Source organism: Catharus ustulatus, chromosome 26, assembly GCF_009819885.2.
Source record: "Catharus ustulatus isolate bCatUst1 chromosome 26, bCatUst1.pri.v2, whole genome shotgun sequence".
Lineage (NCBI taxonomy): Eukaryota > Metazoa > Chordata > Aves > Passeriformes > Turdidae > Catharus > Catharus ustulatus.
Window position 1 is genome coordinate 6,264,968 of NC_046246.1, and position 16,810 is coordinate 6,281,777.

At 59.3% G+C, this 16,810-nt stretch overlaps 1 protein-coding gene across 1 annotated transcript; it reads left to right on the plus strand.

The window, feature by feature from the left end:
* Positions 1-5,287: 5,287 nt before the first annotated feature.
* MFSD2A (major facilitator superfamily domain containing 2A) lies at positions 5,288-13,785 on the plus strand. Its single transcript, XM_033080517.1, has 14 exons — positions 5,288-5,368; positions 5,442-5,564; positions 6,032-6,156; positions 9,181-9,304; positions 9,454-9,532; positions 9,872-10,044; positions 10,139-10,229; positions 10,677-10,798; positions 11,019-11,102; positions 11,769-11,852; positions 12,118-12,230; positions 12,374-12,517; positions 12,675-12,851; positions 13,205-13,785. Exons 1-14 carry the CDS (start codon positions 5,288-5,290, stop codon positions 13,260-13,262), a joined length of 1,578 nt encoding a protein of 525 aa, XP_032936408.1. The 3' UTR covers positions 13,263-13,785.
* The last annotated feature ends 3,025 nt before the right edge of the window (positions 13,786-16,810 follow it).

A 16,810-nucleotide genomic window follows, 5' to 3' on the forward strand; every position in this document is an offset into this window, starting at 1 on the left:
CGAGCTGAGGGAAGTTGGGGTGTCCTGGGACACACACGCAGCTCCCACCTGGCACATCCAGCCCTGGGGTGCAGAGGGACACGCTGTGTCCTTGGGGACAGGGGTGAGCTCAGCAGGATGCTGCACCTCTCCAACGCCAAGTTCCTTCTAGAAATGGCAATAAATGTTGTGAAAACACAGCGGGGCTTTCACCTCCCGCATTTAATGGTCACGCACACACACAGAGGTACAAAGTCCACCCGGAACCAACAGATTCCCCTCACGATGTGTGTGAACCCACTGCCACCCGGTGGGGATGTGGCCACGGGATTTGTCCCAGCCGGCAGCACTGGGAGCTGGGGGGACTGGGGGTGGTGCAGCAGCGGCCCTGGAGGGGGGAAACTGTCCCAGTCCAGCCCAGTCCAGCCCAGTCCAGCCCAGCACTGCAATGCCCTTCATGAACCAGCACAGTCCAGTAAAGTCCAGCACAGTCAGACCAGTGCAGCCCAGCACAGACAAGCCCAGTGCAGCCCAGTCCGGCCCATCGCAGCTCTCCCCGGTTCCCCCCGGTCCCTGTCCCCGTTCCGCCGCCACCGGCGGGCACGGGGCGCCACCTGCTGGCCCCGGGAGCACCGTCAGAGGGGTGGCGGGGACGGGGACACGCGGGTGACACCGCACCGGGCACGCCCCGCCCGCGGGGACAGCGCTGCCCATCGCTCCGTGCCTCAGTTTCCCCATCGCCAGCGGGCACTGGGCGCGGAGAGGGACAGGGCTGGGAGAGGGCGCTGGGCTGGCGGCTGTCCCGGGGTCCCCAAGCAGGTGACGAGCCCCGGTATGTCCCGGTTTTTCCCGGGATCCCCACGTAGGTGATGTCTCCCGGTGTGTCCCGATGTGTCCCGGTGTGTCCCGAGGTTCCCAACCAGATGATTGTCCCAGTGTGTCCCGGTGTGTCCTGAGGTCCCCAAACAGGTGATGTGTCCGGGTATGTCCCGGTTTTTCCCGGGGTCCCAAGCAGGTGATGTGCCTGGTGTGTCCCGGTTTGTCCCGCTGTGTCCTAAAGTCCTCAAACAGGTGATGTGTCCCAGTGTGTCCTGATGTGTCCTGAGGTCCCCAAACAGGTGACATGCCCCGGTGTGTCTCGGTTTGTCTCAGGGTCCCCAAATAGGTGACAAGCCCCGGTGTGTCCCGGTGTGTCCTGGTTTGTCCCGGTGTGTCCCGGTGTGTCCCGGGACAGCTCCAGCCCTTTTCCTGCTGCCTCGGGGCTCAGCGCACCCCACAAAGCTCTGCCAGCTCCAGCACTCGGGAAGTGCTGCCCTGGGCTGTGCTTTCCCAGCCGTGGGGTCCCCGCGATGGTCACAGCGCCCTAAATCCCCTCCTGGCCCTTCCACTGCAGCCCTGAGCATCCCAACCCTGCCCGGGCTGGGGCCGGAGCTGCGGGATCCGGGAATCCCGGTGGAGTCCGGGCTGATGTTCCCCTTGTACTCTGGTCTCAGATTCGGTCCCAGCCACGTCGGGAGACCCGGGCATGTCCCCGAGTGTCACCAGCCGGAGTCCTCCCACCTCAGAGCTGCTCCTGCTTTTTTCCCTCCCTGCAAAGCAGGGGTGAAACCTTCTCCTCGTCCTCAGGAAACAAATGGCCCTGCACTGAGGGCAGAGACTGAGCTACCACAGAGGTTTGGGCTGTCCCAGCACTGGTGACAAGTGCTCACGCTTGGGGACACGGCTGGCACTGTCCCCAGCCGCGTGTTCCTGTGCCAGCACAGGAGCGCTCCCTGCCCCAGCCTGTAGCGCCCGGCCACGTCTCCCTCCCTCCCTCCCTCCTTCCTCCCCTCTTTCCTTCCTCCCCGCTGGCCTCTGGGACACCCCCAGCTTTGCCCAGGGCGAGGCAGGAGCTCGTCCTGGCTTCAAGGAGCTCCGGAGGCTTTGAAGGTGCAGAAGAGCCCTGGAGAGGGCTGGAGCAGAGCTTTCATCCCGGCCTCTCTGCTCTGGGCAAACAGCGCCGAGAGCTCTCACTGCAGCACCGGCTGTGCAAACAGCCAGGGTGGGTGGGTGGGTGGGTGGGTGACAGCCCTGGGGGTTGTGGTGACAGCCACAGAGGGGCCACCCGTGGGACAGGATAACCCTGGCAGTGCCCCACAGCTGGCACAGGTCTCCAGACAGCACCGAGGTCATGTCCCCGGTGCTGGCACGGCCACAGGGAGCTGTCCTGGCCCTGCTGGAGGCTGGCACTGCTCCACACATGATGCAAGGACAGCTCTCTGTGCCCTTTGGATCCCCACTTCCAGCAGGGCTGGGATTTGAAGCTCCTGACCCCTTCCCCACACTGGGCAGCCACCCCCAGAGCCTGACAGGTGTCCCAGGGGTGTCCTGGGCTGGGGCTGTCCCCACCCCACTGCAGCAGCAGCCTTGGAGCCACCCTGCCACCCCCACGGCAGTCTGGGATGCTCAGGGAGGGAGCAGAGGCTGTGCCAACACAATCCTGGCCTCATTTCGTCCCCCTCTGCCTTGTGACACGGTCCCCAAGGGTGCCACACCAGAGAGGGGCAGCACAGGGCAGCTGCCACGTGCAGCCACGCAATGAGTCCCCTTTGTCCCCAAGAAGCTGTTGGGTAGCAGGCACGGATTGAGGCTGGAGGTTTGCAAAATGCCATCCCAAGGCCCTTTGGGCTGCAGGAACGTCACTGAACACTGCCCAGGCTGACAGGGATGGGGACAGTGCCCACAGCCCCGGGGTCACAGCAGCCCCAGCTCCCTGGGCGTGCAGCCACCCCCTCTGAGAGCCCAGAAAAAAGGAGAGGAAAATGCACCATCGGCTCCAGCTCTGCTGCCTCCTCCCTCCCTCCCTCCACTCATTTTGTGTCTGTCGTGCCCAGCCCGACAGCAGGAGGTGCCCTGAGCCCTGGAGAGGCTCTGTGCTGTCAGGCAGTGCTATCCCCATGCTCTGTGCCCCCCTAAAACTCTGGGATCACCTCGGTGCTGTTTGTCCCCAAGCCCATCCTCCCTGTGCGGGCTGGCCCAGCCTGGCAGGGCTGTCTGGTTTCGGGTGCTCTCAGCCTTGCTCAGATCCTGCTCCAGGCTGTGCCGGATGTGTGACACTGGGAGGTGTGGGTGGCAGGATGGCATCTGGAGTGCCCAGGGCCAGCATTTGGGTCCCAATCCCAGAGAGGCCCCAGTGGGGTCCCCAGCTGAGGATGTGGAGGCCAGGCTGGTTTAGGTCCTGGTGACAAGGGTGACCCTGTGAGTGGCTCAGCCCCAACCACCTGAGGGTCCCTGGAGTCCCCACACTCAGCAGCAGCTGCTGCAGGGACATCCCCGCTGGGATCTGCGCTTGGTGGCTCATTTATCACCACGAGGATCCCCCAGAGCATCTGCTCGGGAGGAAGGGCTCAAATCCCCCCACCGGAAATTGGGCAACACCAGATCTGGGGGAGAAAATCCCCCTAATCCAGGGAAATCCTGCTCTGTCTACTTCTCTTCATATGCAAGGCTGGTTTACCTATCTGTGCTCTTTCCGCACAATCTCTGTCTCAAAAGCCTCCTCTTTGTTCCCCCAAAGCTGTGTTTGCCCAGGAGGCAGCTCCTGAGTGCTTTGCTCAAGGACAGGAATGCCAAAAGCATTCCCAGGAGCTGAGGAGCCCCTGGGACAAAGGGAGCAGCTGGTGGTGCTGGGGTCACACACAGTGGGGACTCTGGTCCCTAAAGCCACCACAGGAGTCCCCTCTGCTCCTGGGCAAGAGGATTTCCCTGTGAAAAGGGAAACTGAGGCAGGTGTTTACCCACACATCACTCCCCTCTCGTTTTGAGGTGTTTTGTGTCACATCACCCTGAAGCCAGGGTCGCAGGGGTGGCATCCCTGTGACACAAGGCAGTGTCAGGGGTGTGTGAGGGGCCAGAAACTGTGAGTCAGCAGCGACACCAGCTCAGTGCTCCTGAAATCTGGGAGTGCCTGGAGCTGCTGGGCCACCCACCCTGCTCATCCCTCAGGTTCTGCTGCCTCCCAGCTCCTGTCCTGCTCCCATCCAAGTGGCACTCAGGGCTTGGCACTGGTGCCACGCTGGCCCCCTTGGCTCAGTCCTGCTGTGCTGTCCCGTCTCAGGGTGATCTTTGAACCCTGATGGCCTGGGCCGAGGACAGCTGGTGGCTGTCACTGCGGTGACACGTCACTGACAGGTCTGGTGTGCAGCTGAGAGAGATCCATGGCTGTGTGTCCATCCAGTGAGGGACACACTGCCAGCGTCCCCTGCGTCCCTTCCAGCAGGGGCTGTGGTGACAGGACAAGCAGGGATGGTTTAAAGTGACAGAAGGGAGATTTAGGTGAGATAGAAATAAAGTTTTTAACGATGAGGGCGGTGGGGCAGTGGCACAGGTTGCTCAGAGAGGTGGTGGATGCTCCATCCCTGGAAGTGCTCAAGGCCTGGCAGGATGGGGCTTGGAGCAGCCTGGCTGAGAGGTGGGAATGAGATGGGCTGGAAACCGTTCAGACATTCCAAGGGATGGAGGGATGGGAGGGGTGGGGGGTCTGAGGGATGGGATGGATGATGGATGATGGATGGATGGATGGATGGATGGATGATGGATGATGGATGGATGGATGGATGGATGGATGGATGGATGATGGATGGATGGATGGATGGATGGAAGGGATGGATGGATGGAGGGATGGAGGGATGGATGGATGGATGGATGGATGGATGGATGGATGGAGGGATGGATGGATGGAAGGGATGGATGGATGGAGGGATGGATGGATGGATGATGGATGGATGGATGGATGGATGGATGGATGGATGGATGGATGGGGTGGCAGAACTGAGGGATGGGATGGATGGATGGATGGATGGATGGATGGATGGATGGATGGAAGGGATGGATGGATGGAGGGATGGATGGATGGATGATGGATGGATGGATGGATGGATGGATGGATGGATGGATGGATGGATGGATGGATGATGGATGGATGGATGGATGGGGTGGCAGAACTGAGGGATGGGATGGATGAATGGATGGATGGATGGATGTATGTATGGATGGATGGATGGATGGATGGATGGATGGATGGAGGGATGGATGGATGGATGGGATGAAGTGGAGGGCTGAGGGATGGGACGGGCGACCGAGAGATGAAGAACAGAGTAAAGAAAGGATAAGGGGAAGTGGGACAGAGGAGAGATGACGAAAGCAGCAGGGAAAGGCCGGGACAAGCAGGAGGAGGAGGAGGCGGTAGCTGGGGGCGGGCCGGGCTCCCGGGGCGGGCTCCATACAAAGGCGGGCGGCTGCGGCTCTGCCATTGATCGCGGGGCTCGGCATGGCCGGCAGCGGCGGCGGCGCGGAGCGGGCCGGGGCCGGGGGGCTCCTGCCGCCCGTGCTCCGCCAGCACCGCCGCAGGGTGAGCCGGGGGGCACGGGGAGGGCTCGGGGAGGGGGCTCTGTGGCTGTGGCTAACGCCGGTCCCCGTTGCAGGAGAGCCGCGAGCGGCTGTCGGTGTGCAGCAAGTTGTGCTACGCCGTCGGGGGGGCTCCGTACCAGATCACGGGCTGCGCCCTCGGCTTCTTCCTCCAGATCTACCTGCTGGACGTGGCGCAGGTACGGCCGCACTGGGGTGGGGGTCCCGGAGCTCCCGGTGCCGCTTTGTCCCCCGGGGGATGCGGGTTCCACCCCGGCTGGTCCCACGCGTGTTGTTCCCGTGCGGCCGCTCCGTGTTTGGGACAAAGCGGGGTCGTGGTGGCTTCTTGGGGGGGGGGCTCAGGGTCCGTGCTGGGTCGGTGTGAAACATGGAGGGAAGGAAACTGTGGGAGGAGAGCCCGTGGGTTTCCTTGTGCTGGTTTTGGGGAGCTCTGGGATGTGGGAATTCCTTCATCTGGGAGTTCCGTGTGGAAAGAGCGTGGTGGGGGAGCACTCAGAGGTTCTTGGAGCCTCAAATCCCTCTGAACGAGGGAGAGAGACCGAGGGACTGCTCCCAAATGTTTGTGGGGTCACAGTAGGAAGGGTTGGGATGGTCCTGAGGGGCAGCTGGGGTTTGCATATCCTGACACAAGTTCCTCCTCCTGCAGGTGGATGCTTTCTATGCCTCCATCATCCTGTTTGCTGGACGAGTATGGGATGCCATCACGGACCCCATGGTGGGATTCTTCATCAGCAAAACCCCCTGGACCCGCTTTGGCCGCCTGATGCCCTGGTAAGAGCTGGTATCAGCCTGCATTCCCTGCCTGGTGTGTCACAGCTCCTCCAGTCACCTTTGGGTATCTCTGGCATGAGGCAGGATGTGCTGACACCCTGGCTCACCCAGGTGAGGTGCCAAGAGCTCCAAAAAACCCCCAGGTGCCACCAACAGCTGGGTGGCCTCAACTTTGTGCCTGTTGCTCTGGCCTGTCCCAGTCCAGACCTGGCTGACCTCGATGTCACTGCACCTGCAATTCCAACGTCCTTGCCACCATGGATGGACTTTGCCTGTGGTGGCCACAGAGCCACCCAGAGCAGATGGCATCACCACGGCAGAGAGGAGGGCTGGGGGTGTGTGTGGCTGACCTGGGGTGGTGGTGGAAGTGCCAGCTGACAGTCACGAGGGTGCTCCTGGGGCAGGGAAACAGCTGTCATGGATCTGGGTGCCTGCACGTGGGTGCTTGGCGTAGGGAGCGGATGGGATGGGCTCTGTCATCCCCCAAATGGCTCGTGCCTGCACTCAGGGCAGGCTCAGGACATCTCTGAACACCTGTTCCTGCACGGGATGTGGAGCATTAATGCCTGGATGGGGACAGGGTGGCTAAAATAACCCGGTGTGTTTTTGGGATCGCCAAAATCCAGAGAGAGGTGGGCACGGGGGGAGTGCAGCTGGAGGGACGCAGAGCTTTCCCCCACAGATTATACCCTCTGCTTCCTGCCTTTCCTGGAATAGCTCTGGGCAGCAGCAGGCAGTTGTTGAAGGCAGGCTCCACACATGTGGCCTGAAATAGCTCCTGCCCGCCTGCAGCGTGGTCTGGGGTCCGGAGATTAGCGCGGGGCTGGCAGGGCTGTGTGTGAGAGCCACGATGGCTCTGCTGCCCTAATCTCCAGGCAGGGGGTGGGACCCAAGTGGCCGCATTCCTGTGAGCAGCTCCTGCTTCGTTAAAATTAGCCAGAGCTTTGGGCTGTGAGCTGGGCCCCTCGGCAGCGCCGGGGCAGCCTGAGCTCGCTGCTGTTGTGCGTGGCTCAAGGGCTGCCCGCTGAGTCCAATTTGGATGGAGTCGAGCTGATTTGAAACCTCTTAAACCCAGGTTTTTCAGGCTCTGCGGGGCTGCACCGCCCCAGGCCGGTGTTGCTGCTGTGGCTGCAGAGCTGCTGGAGCTGCCTCAGTTTCCCTGCGTGCAAAGGCAGGAGCTGCAGGCACTGGGGTGGTCTCAAAGCCTGACCCCAACCCTCCACACCTGCCAGCTGACCCTGCCGTGTGTGAGGGTTTATTGCCAGGCTCTGAAGGGGCTGAACTGTGGCACCAGGCCCAGCTGGCTCCAGCACAAAGCTTGTGGCTGTTCCAGTTCTTTGGAAGGGAGGGGACACCTTTCCTGAGGGCCACCAGCTTTCTTTTTCAGTTCTCTCTCTTTGAAACACTTTTTTGAGCACGTTTCCTTCTACCACCTCATCCCCTCGCTGTTTCCTCTTCCCCAGCCTCGTGGACGTCAGCTCTGAGCTGGGATCCCCATTTCCTTGACCACGGCGGATTTACTGCCAACTAAACTTTTCCTTGAAGTGTCTGTGACTGAGAAACCCCTGGCTTTGACCTCCTCCGGGGGCAGCAGCCGTTTGGGAAGGCTGGGAGGGCTGGGAAGGGGAGTGTGAGTGCCGCACAAAGGAACACACCATCGAGCGGGGCCAATGAGAGCCAGGGCACGTCACGGCAGCCGAGCCGCCTCCAGCGCCTTAATCACCTCGCCCTGGGTCAGGGGTTACTCTCAGTCACTGCTGTGCCTGCCAGGAGCTGTGGTCAGCCCTGGCCGGAGCTCTGCTCGCTGCTGGGGGGGGGTTTGGAGCATCTGACGCTCATGCTGTGGGTGAGCGTGACGCTGCTCTGGTGATTTCATTCAACATTTGGCTCCACGTTTCCCTTGGCTCCACGTATGTGAGCGCAGATAAGGAGGCAGCGAGGAGGGGCTGGAGCTGCTCGGCGCTTTCCTCCCCTCCTCCTTCCCCAACGGGGTGACGTGGGTGCGGAAAAATGTGCATGTGTTGGGTCCTGTGCAGGCTCTGTCGCTGCTCTCCATCCATGGATTTGTGTTTCTTGCTCTCCCCGCTCCCTCCCCGACTTTAAATTTAAGCTTTGCGTCCTTTCCCGGACGGAAAGATCTCGCTGTACCCTGGCAGTGAAGGGCCAGGCCTGGCCATGAGAGGCTCTGTCCCATGTTCAGTTCTGCTGGACTCGCTCCAGGACCTTGCTGTCTGTCCTGGGGTTTGTGGAGCGCAGGGTGCTCGCAAATCCCCCAGTAAAATCCATCTCCTAAATCAACACCTGGCTCACTTCTCTCCTTCCTTCTTCCCTGGGTGTCCCCGGGGTGCTGGAGCAGGGCAGAGCTGTGTCCTGGCTGTGGGACAGGAGTGATGAGATCCACTGGGTGCTCAGGGCAGATGCCCTTGCTGGCACAACTTGCAGGAATTGCTGCCAAAGCCCAGCACTTGAGCAGTCCCCTCTGATCCTCTGTTGCATTTTGCATCCTTGCTCCCACAGCTCCGAAAGGCTGGGCAGAGGTGGAGGAAGGAGCCAGCCTGCTGCTGGTTTGCTCCACTGCTGCCAGCAGAGCAGGGCTGACCCCAGCACCAAGGCTTGGGGGGCCTTGGCAGCAAAGCCAAGCTGGTGAGAGGTTTTTGGCTGCTGGGGAGCAGGGCTGAGCTGCCTGGCTGCTCCCCTGCCCTTGCCAGGGTGAGGGAGGTGATTACATCCTGCTGAGCACAGCGGGGCTGCCTGGGGGACAGGCTGGGGCTGGCGGTGGAAGCCAAAGCAGGAGCAGATCAATCACTTCTGTGGAAGGAGATATCCCTGTTAGTGCAAGGAAAGCTCTTCTCTGGAACTCTGAGTCAGCTCTTCCAATCTTGTGAGACCTGAGCTGCTGCCTCCAGCCTGGATCACCTCAGGAGCCCCCAGATCAGATGCCTGAACCCCATGGGATGTGTGGAAGCAGGGAGAGCTGTGCTGGTCAGGTTGTACTCACAGGGCTGACATTTTGTTCTCTCAAAGGATCATGTTCTCCACACCTTTTGCCATCATCTCCTACTTCCTCATCTGGTTTGTGCCAGACATCTCCACAGGACAAGTGATGTGGTATCTTGTCTTCTACTGTGCCTTCCAGACGCTCGTGACGGTGAGTCAGGCTCTGCTCACACTTGGGGTGGAGGATGCCAATCCCTGCCTGCCCCTTGCTGAGCTGCACAGAGGGGCAGAAACCACCCTGCCCCAGGTCCCTTGGGCTGTTCCATCCTCCCTGAGCCAATTCTCCTTGTGCCATTGCAGTGCTTCCACGTGCCTTACTCAGCACTGACCATGTTCATCAGCAGAGAGCAGAGCGAGCGGGACTCGGCCACTGCCTACCGTAAGAGTCCTTCCTTCCTCTGCCTTTCCTTCTTTCCTTCCTCTGCCTTTCCTTCCTTCCTTCCTCTGGCCTTTCCTTCCTTCCTCTCTGCCCTTCCTTCCTTCCTTCCTCTGCTTTTCCTTCCTTCCTTCCTCTCTGCCTTTCCTTCCTCTGCCTTTTCTTCTTTCCTTCCTCTGCCTTTCCTTCCTTCCTTCCTCTGCCTTTCCTTCCTTCCTCTCTGCCCTTCTTTCCTTCCTTCCTCTGGGCTGCCTCATTTCTCCCTGTGAATCCCAGTGAATCCCAGTGAATCCCAGCTGGGGATGCTCTGCTGTGCTCAGCCCTGCTGTCCTCTCCCTCCAGGCATGACTGTGGAGGTGCTGGGCACCGTGCTGGGCACTGCCATCCAGGGCCAGATTGTTGGCAAAGTGGACACTCCCTGCATCGAGAGCCCCTTCTTCTTCAGCCTGACCAACTCCTCGGTGGCCATGGAGGAGCTGAACATGACCCACGACACCGAGTCCCTCAGGGACACTGTAAGCTGGGGGTCCCCTGCCATGTGCTGCCCTCAGGGCTGGCTTGTCCTTGGGCTGAGCCCCTTCCCTGACTGCTGCTCCCTCTCTTGCACAGAGGAACGCCTACATGATCGCTGCCGGCGTCATCGTGGGGCTCTACATCCTCTGTGCCATCATCCTGGTGCTGGGGGTGAAGGAGAGGAGAGGTGAGGCTGGAATGCTGGGCTCTTGTGGAAATGCTGCTGTTCCTTCCTCTCCAGGAGCTTGGCTGAGCATTTCTGGAGGAGAGGGGCAGGTGGAGCTGAGCTTGGGGTCTGGGGAGGTGCTGCAGGAGGTCAGAGCACCTCTGGGGTCTGTTAGATAACCTTTATCTCTGGGGTCTCTTAGATAACCTTTATCTTGCCCATTTTTGGCTGGCCAAGTGCCAGTGCCAACCTGTGCATCCCAGGGGGATGTGATATCCAAACTTCTCTTTGTTTCTCCTGGGAGAATCAGCCAGGCTGCTCCATGGGGCTGAGACACCCCCAGGTGAGGGCAGGATCTGGGGTGCTGTGGGTGGGCAGGGGTTGTGGAGGGTGCTAAGCAGAGGGATGGGGCACCCATGGGTGTTATTTTGGGGGGGATCTAACGCTGGGCTGATCTCTGCTCCCCAGAGTCCTCTGAGCTGCAGTCGGACGAGCCTGTCTCCTTCTTGCAGGGGCTGAAGCTGGTGATGAACCACGGGCCCTACATCAAGCTCATCGCCGGCTTCCTCTTCACCTCGCTGGCCTTCATGGTGAGCTGGGGACAGGGGACAGCAGCAGCAGTGTGGGGGTGGCTGTGGGGACAACCCCAGGGCTGGGAGCACGTGGTGGATGATGAGCTGGAGCTGCACAGGGAGCAGGATGTGGCCTGGTGCCCTCGGTGAATGGCTGCTTTCTTCCCCTGCCTGTGCTGGGGGTGATCTCTGTGAGCACAGACATGTCCCCTCTGACCCCTGCCTGCCTTTTCCACAGCTGCTGGAGGGAAACTTTGCCCTCTTCTGCACCTACACCCTGGGCTTCCGCAACGAGTTCCAGAACATCCTCCTGGCCATCATGGTGGGTACAGCCCCATCCTGGAGCCCTCGGGGGATTGGGGCCGTGGTGGGGTCCTGTGGGTGCTCCCTGGGACAGGGACACAGGGACAGTGATCAGAGGTCCCCTGGGATAAGAGGAAGGAGAAGAAGCTGCCAAGTGTCCTGCAAAGGCTGGGTGGGTTGGCAGGAACAGCGGGGCCTTTGTTGCACAGACAGGGCAGACCAGGAGCCATGGGGGCCTTTTGTCCAAATCCTGCCACTTGTCTCCCTCCCCTCCCCACTTTGAGAAAAGGATCTCAGTGTTTCCTGCCAGGAACATGAAGCAAAACAGCTCCTTGAGAGCTCTTTGCAGCTTGCCTCATTCCTGGAAGCGCTTCCCGCCCTCTCCTCAAAGGGGTACAAAGGTCCAGGGTGCCCTGGTGCTGGCTCCTGGCCATGCTGGGTGCAGGTGACAGGATCAGCACCGAGGATTGGGTCAGATCCCCCCTCTGGCAGGGCAGGTGTGGTGCCAGGGCTCTGCACTGGGGGAGGAGGTGGCCCCACACACCACGTGTGGCTTTGTGCCAGCCCTGGAGTGTGTGGAAATCACAGGTACTGGAACTGGGATGGGAGGAGGCCGTGCCAGGAGCTGTTCCTTGCTGGGGAGGGCAGGAGAAAAATCAACACCACGACCCTTCTCTTCCCACAGCTCTCGGCCACCTTGACCATTCCCTTCTGGCAGTGGTTCCTGACCCGTTTTGGGAAGAAGACAGCTGTCTACATAGGCATCACAGTGAGTGTCCCCTCAAGTGTGGGCACATGGGGATGGTTTTACCACATGGCATGAGCAGAGCTCCCCCAAAAGAGCACAGGGCTGGGCAGAGGCTGCTCCAATGACAGCTTGGTGCCTGTCCCTCCTCCTGCTGTTTGTGCTGTCCTGGATGTGTCCTGGGACTCTGCACCTCTGGTTCCTTGGCTGTTGGAGGGCTGGGATATGTGGGAGGGGGGAAAAGCCAGGGAGTCTGGTGATGCCAACCTGGTCTCTGCCCCCTCTGCAGTCTGCCATCCCCTTCCTCATCATGGTGGTTGTTGTGGGCAGTAACCTCATCATCACCTACGTGGTGGCCGTCGCGGCCGGGATCAGCGTGGCTGCCGCCTTCCTCCTGCCCTGGTGAGTGTGAGGGGCTGGGAGAGGGCTTAAAAACCCTCAGAGGGGTTTTCTGCTGTGTTTTCAGCCCCAGCTGGGGCTCCTGAGGGAAATGCTCTCAGCAGAGAGGAGGTGCTTTGTTGGTCACCATCCCTCTCTCTGCACAGGTCCATGCTGCCAGATGTGGTCGATGACTTCAAGCTGCAGCACCCCAGCTCCCATGGCCACGAGGCCATCTTCTTCTCCTTCTATGTCTTCTTCACCAAGTTCACTGCTGGGGTCTCCCTGGGCATCTCCACGCTCAGCCTGGAGTGAGTTCCTGCCTGGGAGCTGAGGGAGGGCAGGGAGGGAGGCACTTCCCAAGCTCTGCGAGGGAATTTTGGGTTCTAAACCCAAATTTCTCCAAAGCCCTCTGCACAGGGAGCAGCTCAGCTCCTGCAAACCCTCAAGGTGCTTTTCTGCCCTCAGCTTTGCAGGATACCAGACCAGGGGCTGCTCCCAGCCTGACCAGGTGAACTTCACCCTGAAGATGTTGGTGTCTGCTGTGCCCGTGGGGCTGATCCTGCTGAGCCTGCTGCTCTTCAAGCTGTACCCCATCGATGAGGAGAAGAGGAAGAAAAACAAGAAAGCCTTGCAGGATTTAAGGTGAGTGTCAGGCAGCAAGCACAGCACGTGGGGGTGTGTGTGGGGGCAGGATCAGACGGGTTGGGACACACTGTGACTTGTCCAGGAATCCTCCAGGACCTGTGGGTGGTGGCGTGAGGGAAGGGCTGACTTTGTTTTCCCAATCGCAGCTTCCAAAGGGATGGTGTGAAGTGTTGGGAGAGCAGCAGGAACCGCCCCAGCTGCCACCCAGAACTCGTGTGGGGGCTGCACGAGGTGCTGATGTCCCTCTGGAGCACTTTCTGAAGCTCCTGTGCCCCAAGGCAGATATTACTGGGGTGCAGACCTTGCTGCTTTGGCTTCATCCACGCCTCATTCCCAACTCTTTCCCCCAGGGAGGAGAGCAACAGCAGCTCCGAGTCGGACAACACAGAACTGGCCAGCATCGTGTGACCCGGGCTGGGTCTGGCTGCTCACACCGGGGCACCCCAAGGACTTGTCCCCTCTGGGCTGGCCCAGCCTGGTGCCACTGGAGGTGCTGGAGGAGCCCTGTGGAGCATCCACTGCCTCGAATTGGGGATCTGTGCCCGTCCTGTGCCTTGCACGGGGCCCACAGAGCGCTGGTAGTGTACATTACACACATGGTGGTGCCTCACCAGAGACAAGCACTCTCCCTGCCGGGCTCTGGAGGGCAGGGAAGGCTGGATTGGGGTGGTTTTGCCTGGAACAGCCGTGCCCAGTGCCCTGCCTGGGGGTGATCGTTAGTGTACATTACACTGTGCCCATGCCCAGGATGTGAGCTCACCTCTGCTGTCTCGACAGAGGGCACAAATGTGGGAGCTGTTCTTTTTTTTTACAGAGCCTAATTAACTTAATGATGTAAATATGGACCTGTTTCCTGTTTGTATATATCTGTACAGAACCCAAACCTGAGGACTGTTAATATTAATTTACATAAAAGTGGGGGAAGTCGGCAGCGGGTGTGAAGAGTTTTTTTTTTTTTTCCTCTTGGCTGGGATTTTTCACGGCTGTCAGCAAACCCAGGGTCCCTTTACACACCACGGGGTGCAGGATTGACTTTTCCTGAGCTGTGGTGCAGGAATGCCATAATCCAGGCAGGAGGCTGTGCTCAGCCCCTTGCCCCCGTGCAGCTCCTTGCTCGGTGCCTGTGTCGCAGCCATCCAACAAAGGCTCCATTATTTCCTCCTTTTCAACAGGGGAACGGGGGTGGAGGGAGGAATGAAATCAAAGTGCTGCCAGCAGAGATGGTGAACTCGAGGCTGGAAACAGGAGAGGCAGCTGGGGAGCAGAGAGAAAGGGAATGCAGGCTGTGGGTGACACTCAACACTGGCTGCTGGGGCAGAGTGCTGGGAGCACTAATCTCCTGGATATTTATACCTTCCTCTCGCATTCCCTGCTCCCACAGCACAAAGGGGGAGAGCTCTGCCCTCCCCAGCACCTCCAGCAGCAAGTGGAACTCGAGAGAAGGGGGCTGGAATGAAGGGATGAAGCAGCCACCCCCCTGGATGGGGTGAATTGTGCTGGCTCTGCTCTGTCCCCAAGGCCACCGCAGCAGGGTTGGGGACAGGGCTGCTGCCTTTTGTTCAGCACATTGGTCACACTGAGGAGTTGGTGGGGCCAGGGCTGAGCTGAGAGTGGGGGGGTTGTTGGGGAAGGGTGGCTCATCCTTTGTTCCACATTTGGGTACAAAGGACAGGAATGAGGAGGGGGGGTTTAAAAATAGCCAGAGGGATCAGCTGGGAATGCTCCACTCTGCCCCCATGGCCATGAGGGGATGGTTGGGCAGGCTGGGAGCTGGGTTTGTGCTCAGCAGGACCACGAGGCAGCCCTGGCTGGGGCTGGGGAGCTCCCTGCAGCAAAGGGACAAGGGCAGGACAGCAGGAGGACAAAGCCAGGGTCTCTGGTGGGGCAGGTGTTATCAGGAGTAAGGAGGAGGAGGAGGAGGAAGGCTCCAGCCAGCACAGAGCTGAGGATTGTTGGGAATGTTCTGAGCCCTGCACTGCTCCTGGCTGGGATTGCCATGACCTGGCTGCCTCTGAGGGGTGTGGGCAGTGCTGAAAGATTGCTGAGAGCCTTTGTTTTCCCTCAAAGAGTTTCAGGAGAAATAAGGGACGTTTTATTCTTTGCCTCCTTGTTTTTTTGGCTCTGTGCAGTTCATGAGGAGGAGTGTCTGTTTGTTTGGGTTTTTTTTTTTGTAGCCAGCTCAAGAGACTGAAACCATCCAGAGGAGCTTGAACTGGAGTCTGGATGTTCCTCACTGAGCACTTGTGTTCGAGGCTTTAAAGAAAATGAGATGTGTGGGGGGGAAGTGACCATGAGAGATGATAACACTCGAGCCCTGGGCAAAGCTCCAGCCTGGGAGCAGAGATCTTGCTCCAGTTATGGTTACAGAGAGTTTCACTCCAAGCAGGGAGAAGAAATGGCAAAAAACTGCACAGGGAGGGATTAATTCACACACCCCTGGGTGTGGAACAAATGCACCCAAGTGCTGGAAGCACCTCCCTGCAGAGCTGGGGTGGCAGGGTGCCATGTCCTTGGGTGAGGGGCAGGGAATCAGAGCCAGGAGGTGGAAAATGCAGGGAAAATGTGGAATATGCTCACACCTGCTGGGCTGCTGCTGCCTCCCAGGGCTGGGAATCAGCCCTGAATCCCAGCTGAGGGCTCCAACAGGTTCCTGGGCCAGCCCTGAACTTGGGAGGGCTGTGCAGGAGAGGAGCTGAGAGTTTCTGGTCTGCTCTGGGGGGGCACAAAATCAGACAAACATCAGTTGTAGCTCTAAGGGCAGCACAGGAACCTGCAGAACTCCATCTTTGGCACCAAGGGGCAGGAGGAGTGACTGCAGGGACAATTCCAGACCTGGCAGCAGCCACACTGAGCCTAATTATCCTGCAGGGGAAAAGTGGAGGTGTGAAGAGTCTCTCCCTGCAGAGGGTGAGGAATAACTGCAGGGAAAGCACAGAAAAACTCAGGTTTATCTGGCAGCAGGATTTGTGAAACATTCCAGTGCCTGCTGCTGAGGATGGATTTCCCTGGGCTGGAAGGATCCAGGAGCAGCAGGAATCACCCAGAGCTGGTTTCAAGCACTTCAAACTGAACCAAGCAGAGTTTCCCACAGGAAGGGATGTCACCCCAGAGTCCCCAGGGAGGCTGGAAATCAGCTCAGCTAATTGTGAAGTTGTGGGAAGGAGCAGCAGGGATGCAGGAGCAGGGCTGTGCTCAGGACAGGGCTGGGATGGATGTCACAGTGTCCCCAGGGGTCACCCTGTCTGTGCCACCAGGCTGAGGGCACTCTCTGAGGTCATCTGCAAACACAGGCTGGTGTGTCTGGGTGGGCTTTGGTTAATGTTTTGCAAAAACCACTGTTCCCAAGGTTGTCAGCAGCCCCAGGACTGCTGCACGTGGATAGAAATGAGGGGAATGATGGGGCAGTGATGAAAAAAACCCCCAATAAATCCATTTTCCCAGGAATGAAGCTGGGCTGCAGCTCTGACAAGTGCCCTCCTCACCCCACAACAAGGGACAAGTGCTCTCCTGTGGTTGCAAAAAACCAAAAGCTGCTGTCTGAGCGACACAGGGACATTTTAGACAAAGCACACTTGAAAAATGAAGCAAACATTCCCATGGTGCTTGGAAAAAAAAGCGTTATGAGGCACCAAACACGGGGCAGGGATGGAGCAGGTTGCAGCATTTTATGGGTACCAGGAAGCTCTGCAGATCGCTGACCTGGCACCCTGCAAACACTCAGCTCCCCCGTGCCCCAGCCTTACCAGGAACTCAATCTTTGTTCCTCCAGGAACCGCATTCAGCCGTGCAGACCCACCCCAGGAGCAAACACCAAACACTGGGGCATTCCCAGCGAGCCCTGCTCTCCTCTTCCCCCTTCTCAGCTTATTTATTTTGTTCTCTGGGATTTTTCCTTCCTCCTCTCATGGATCCAGCCCTGGAGGATCCAAGGAGGATTTCCAGCTCCTGCCAGTGCT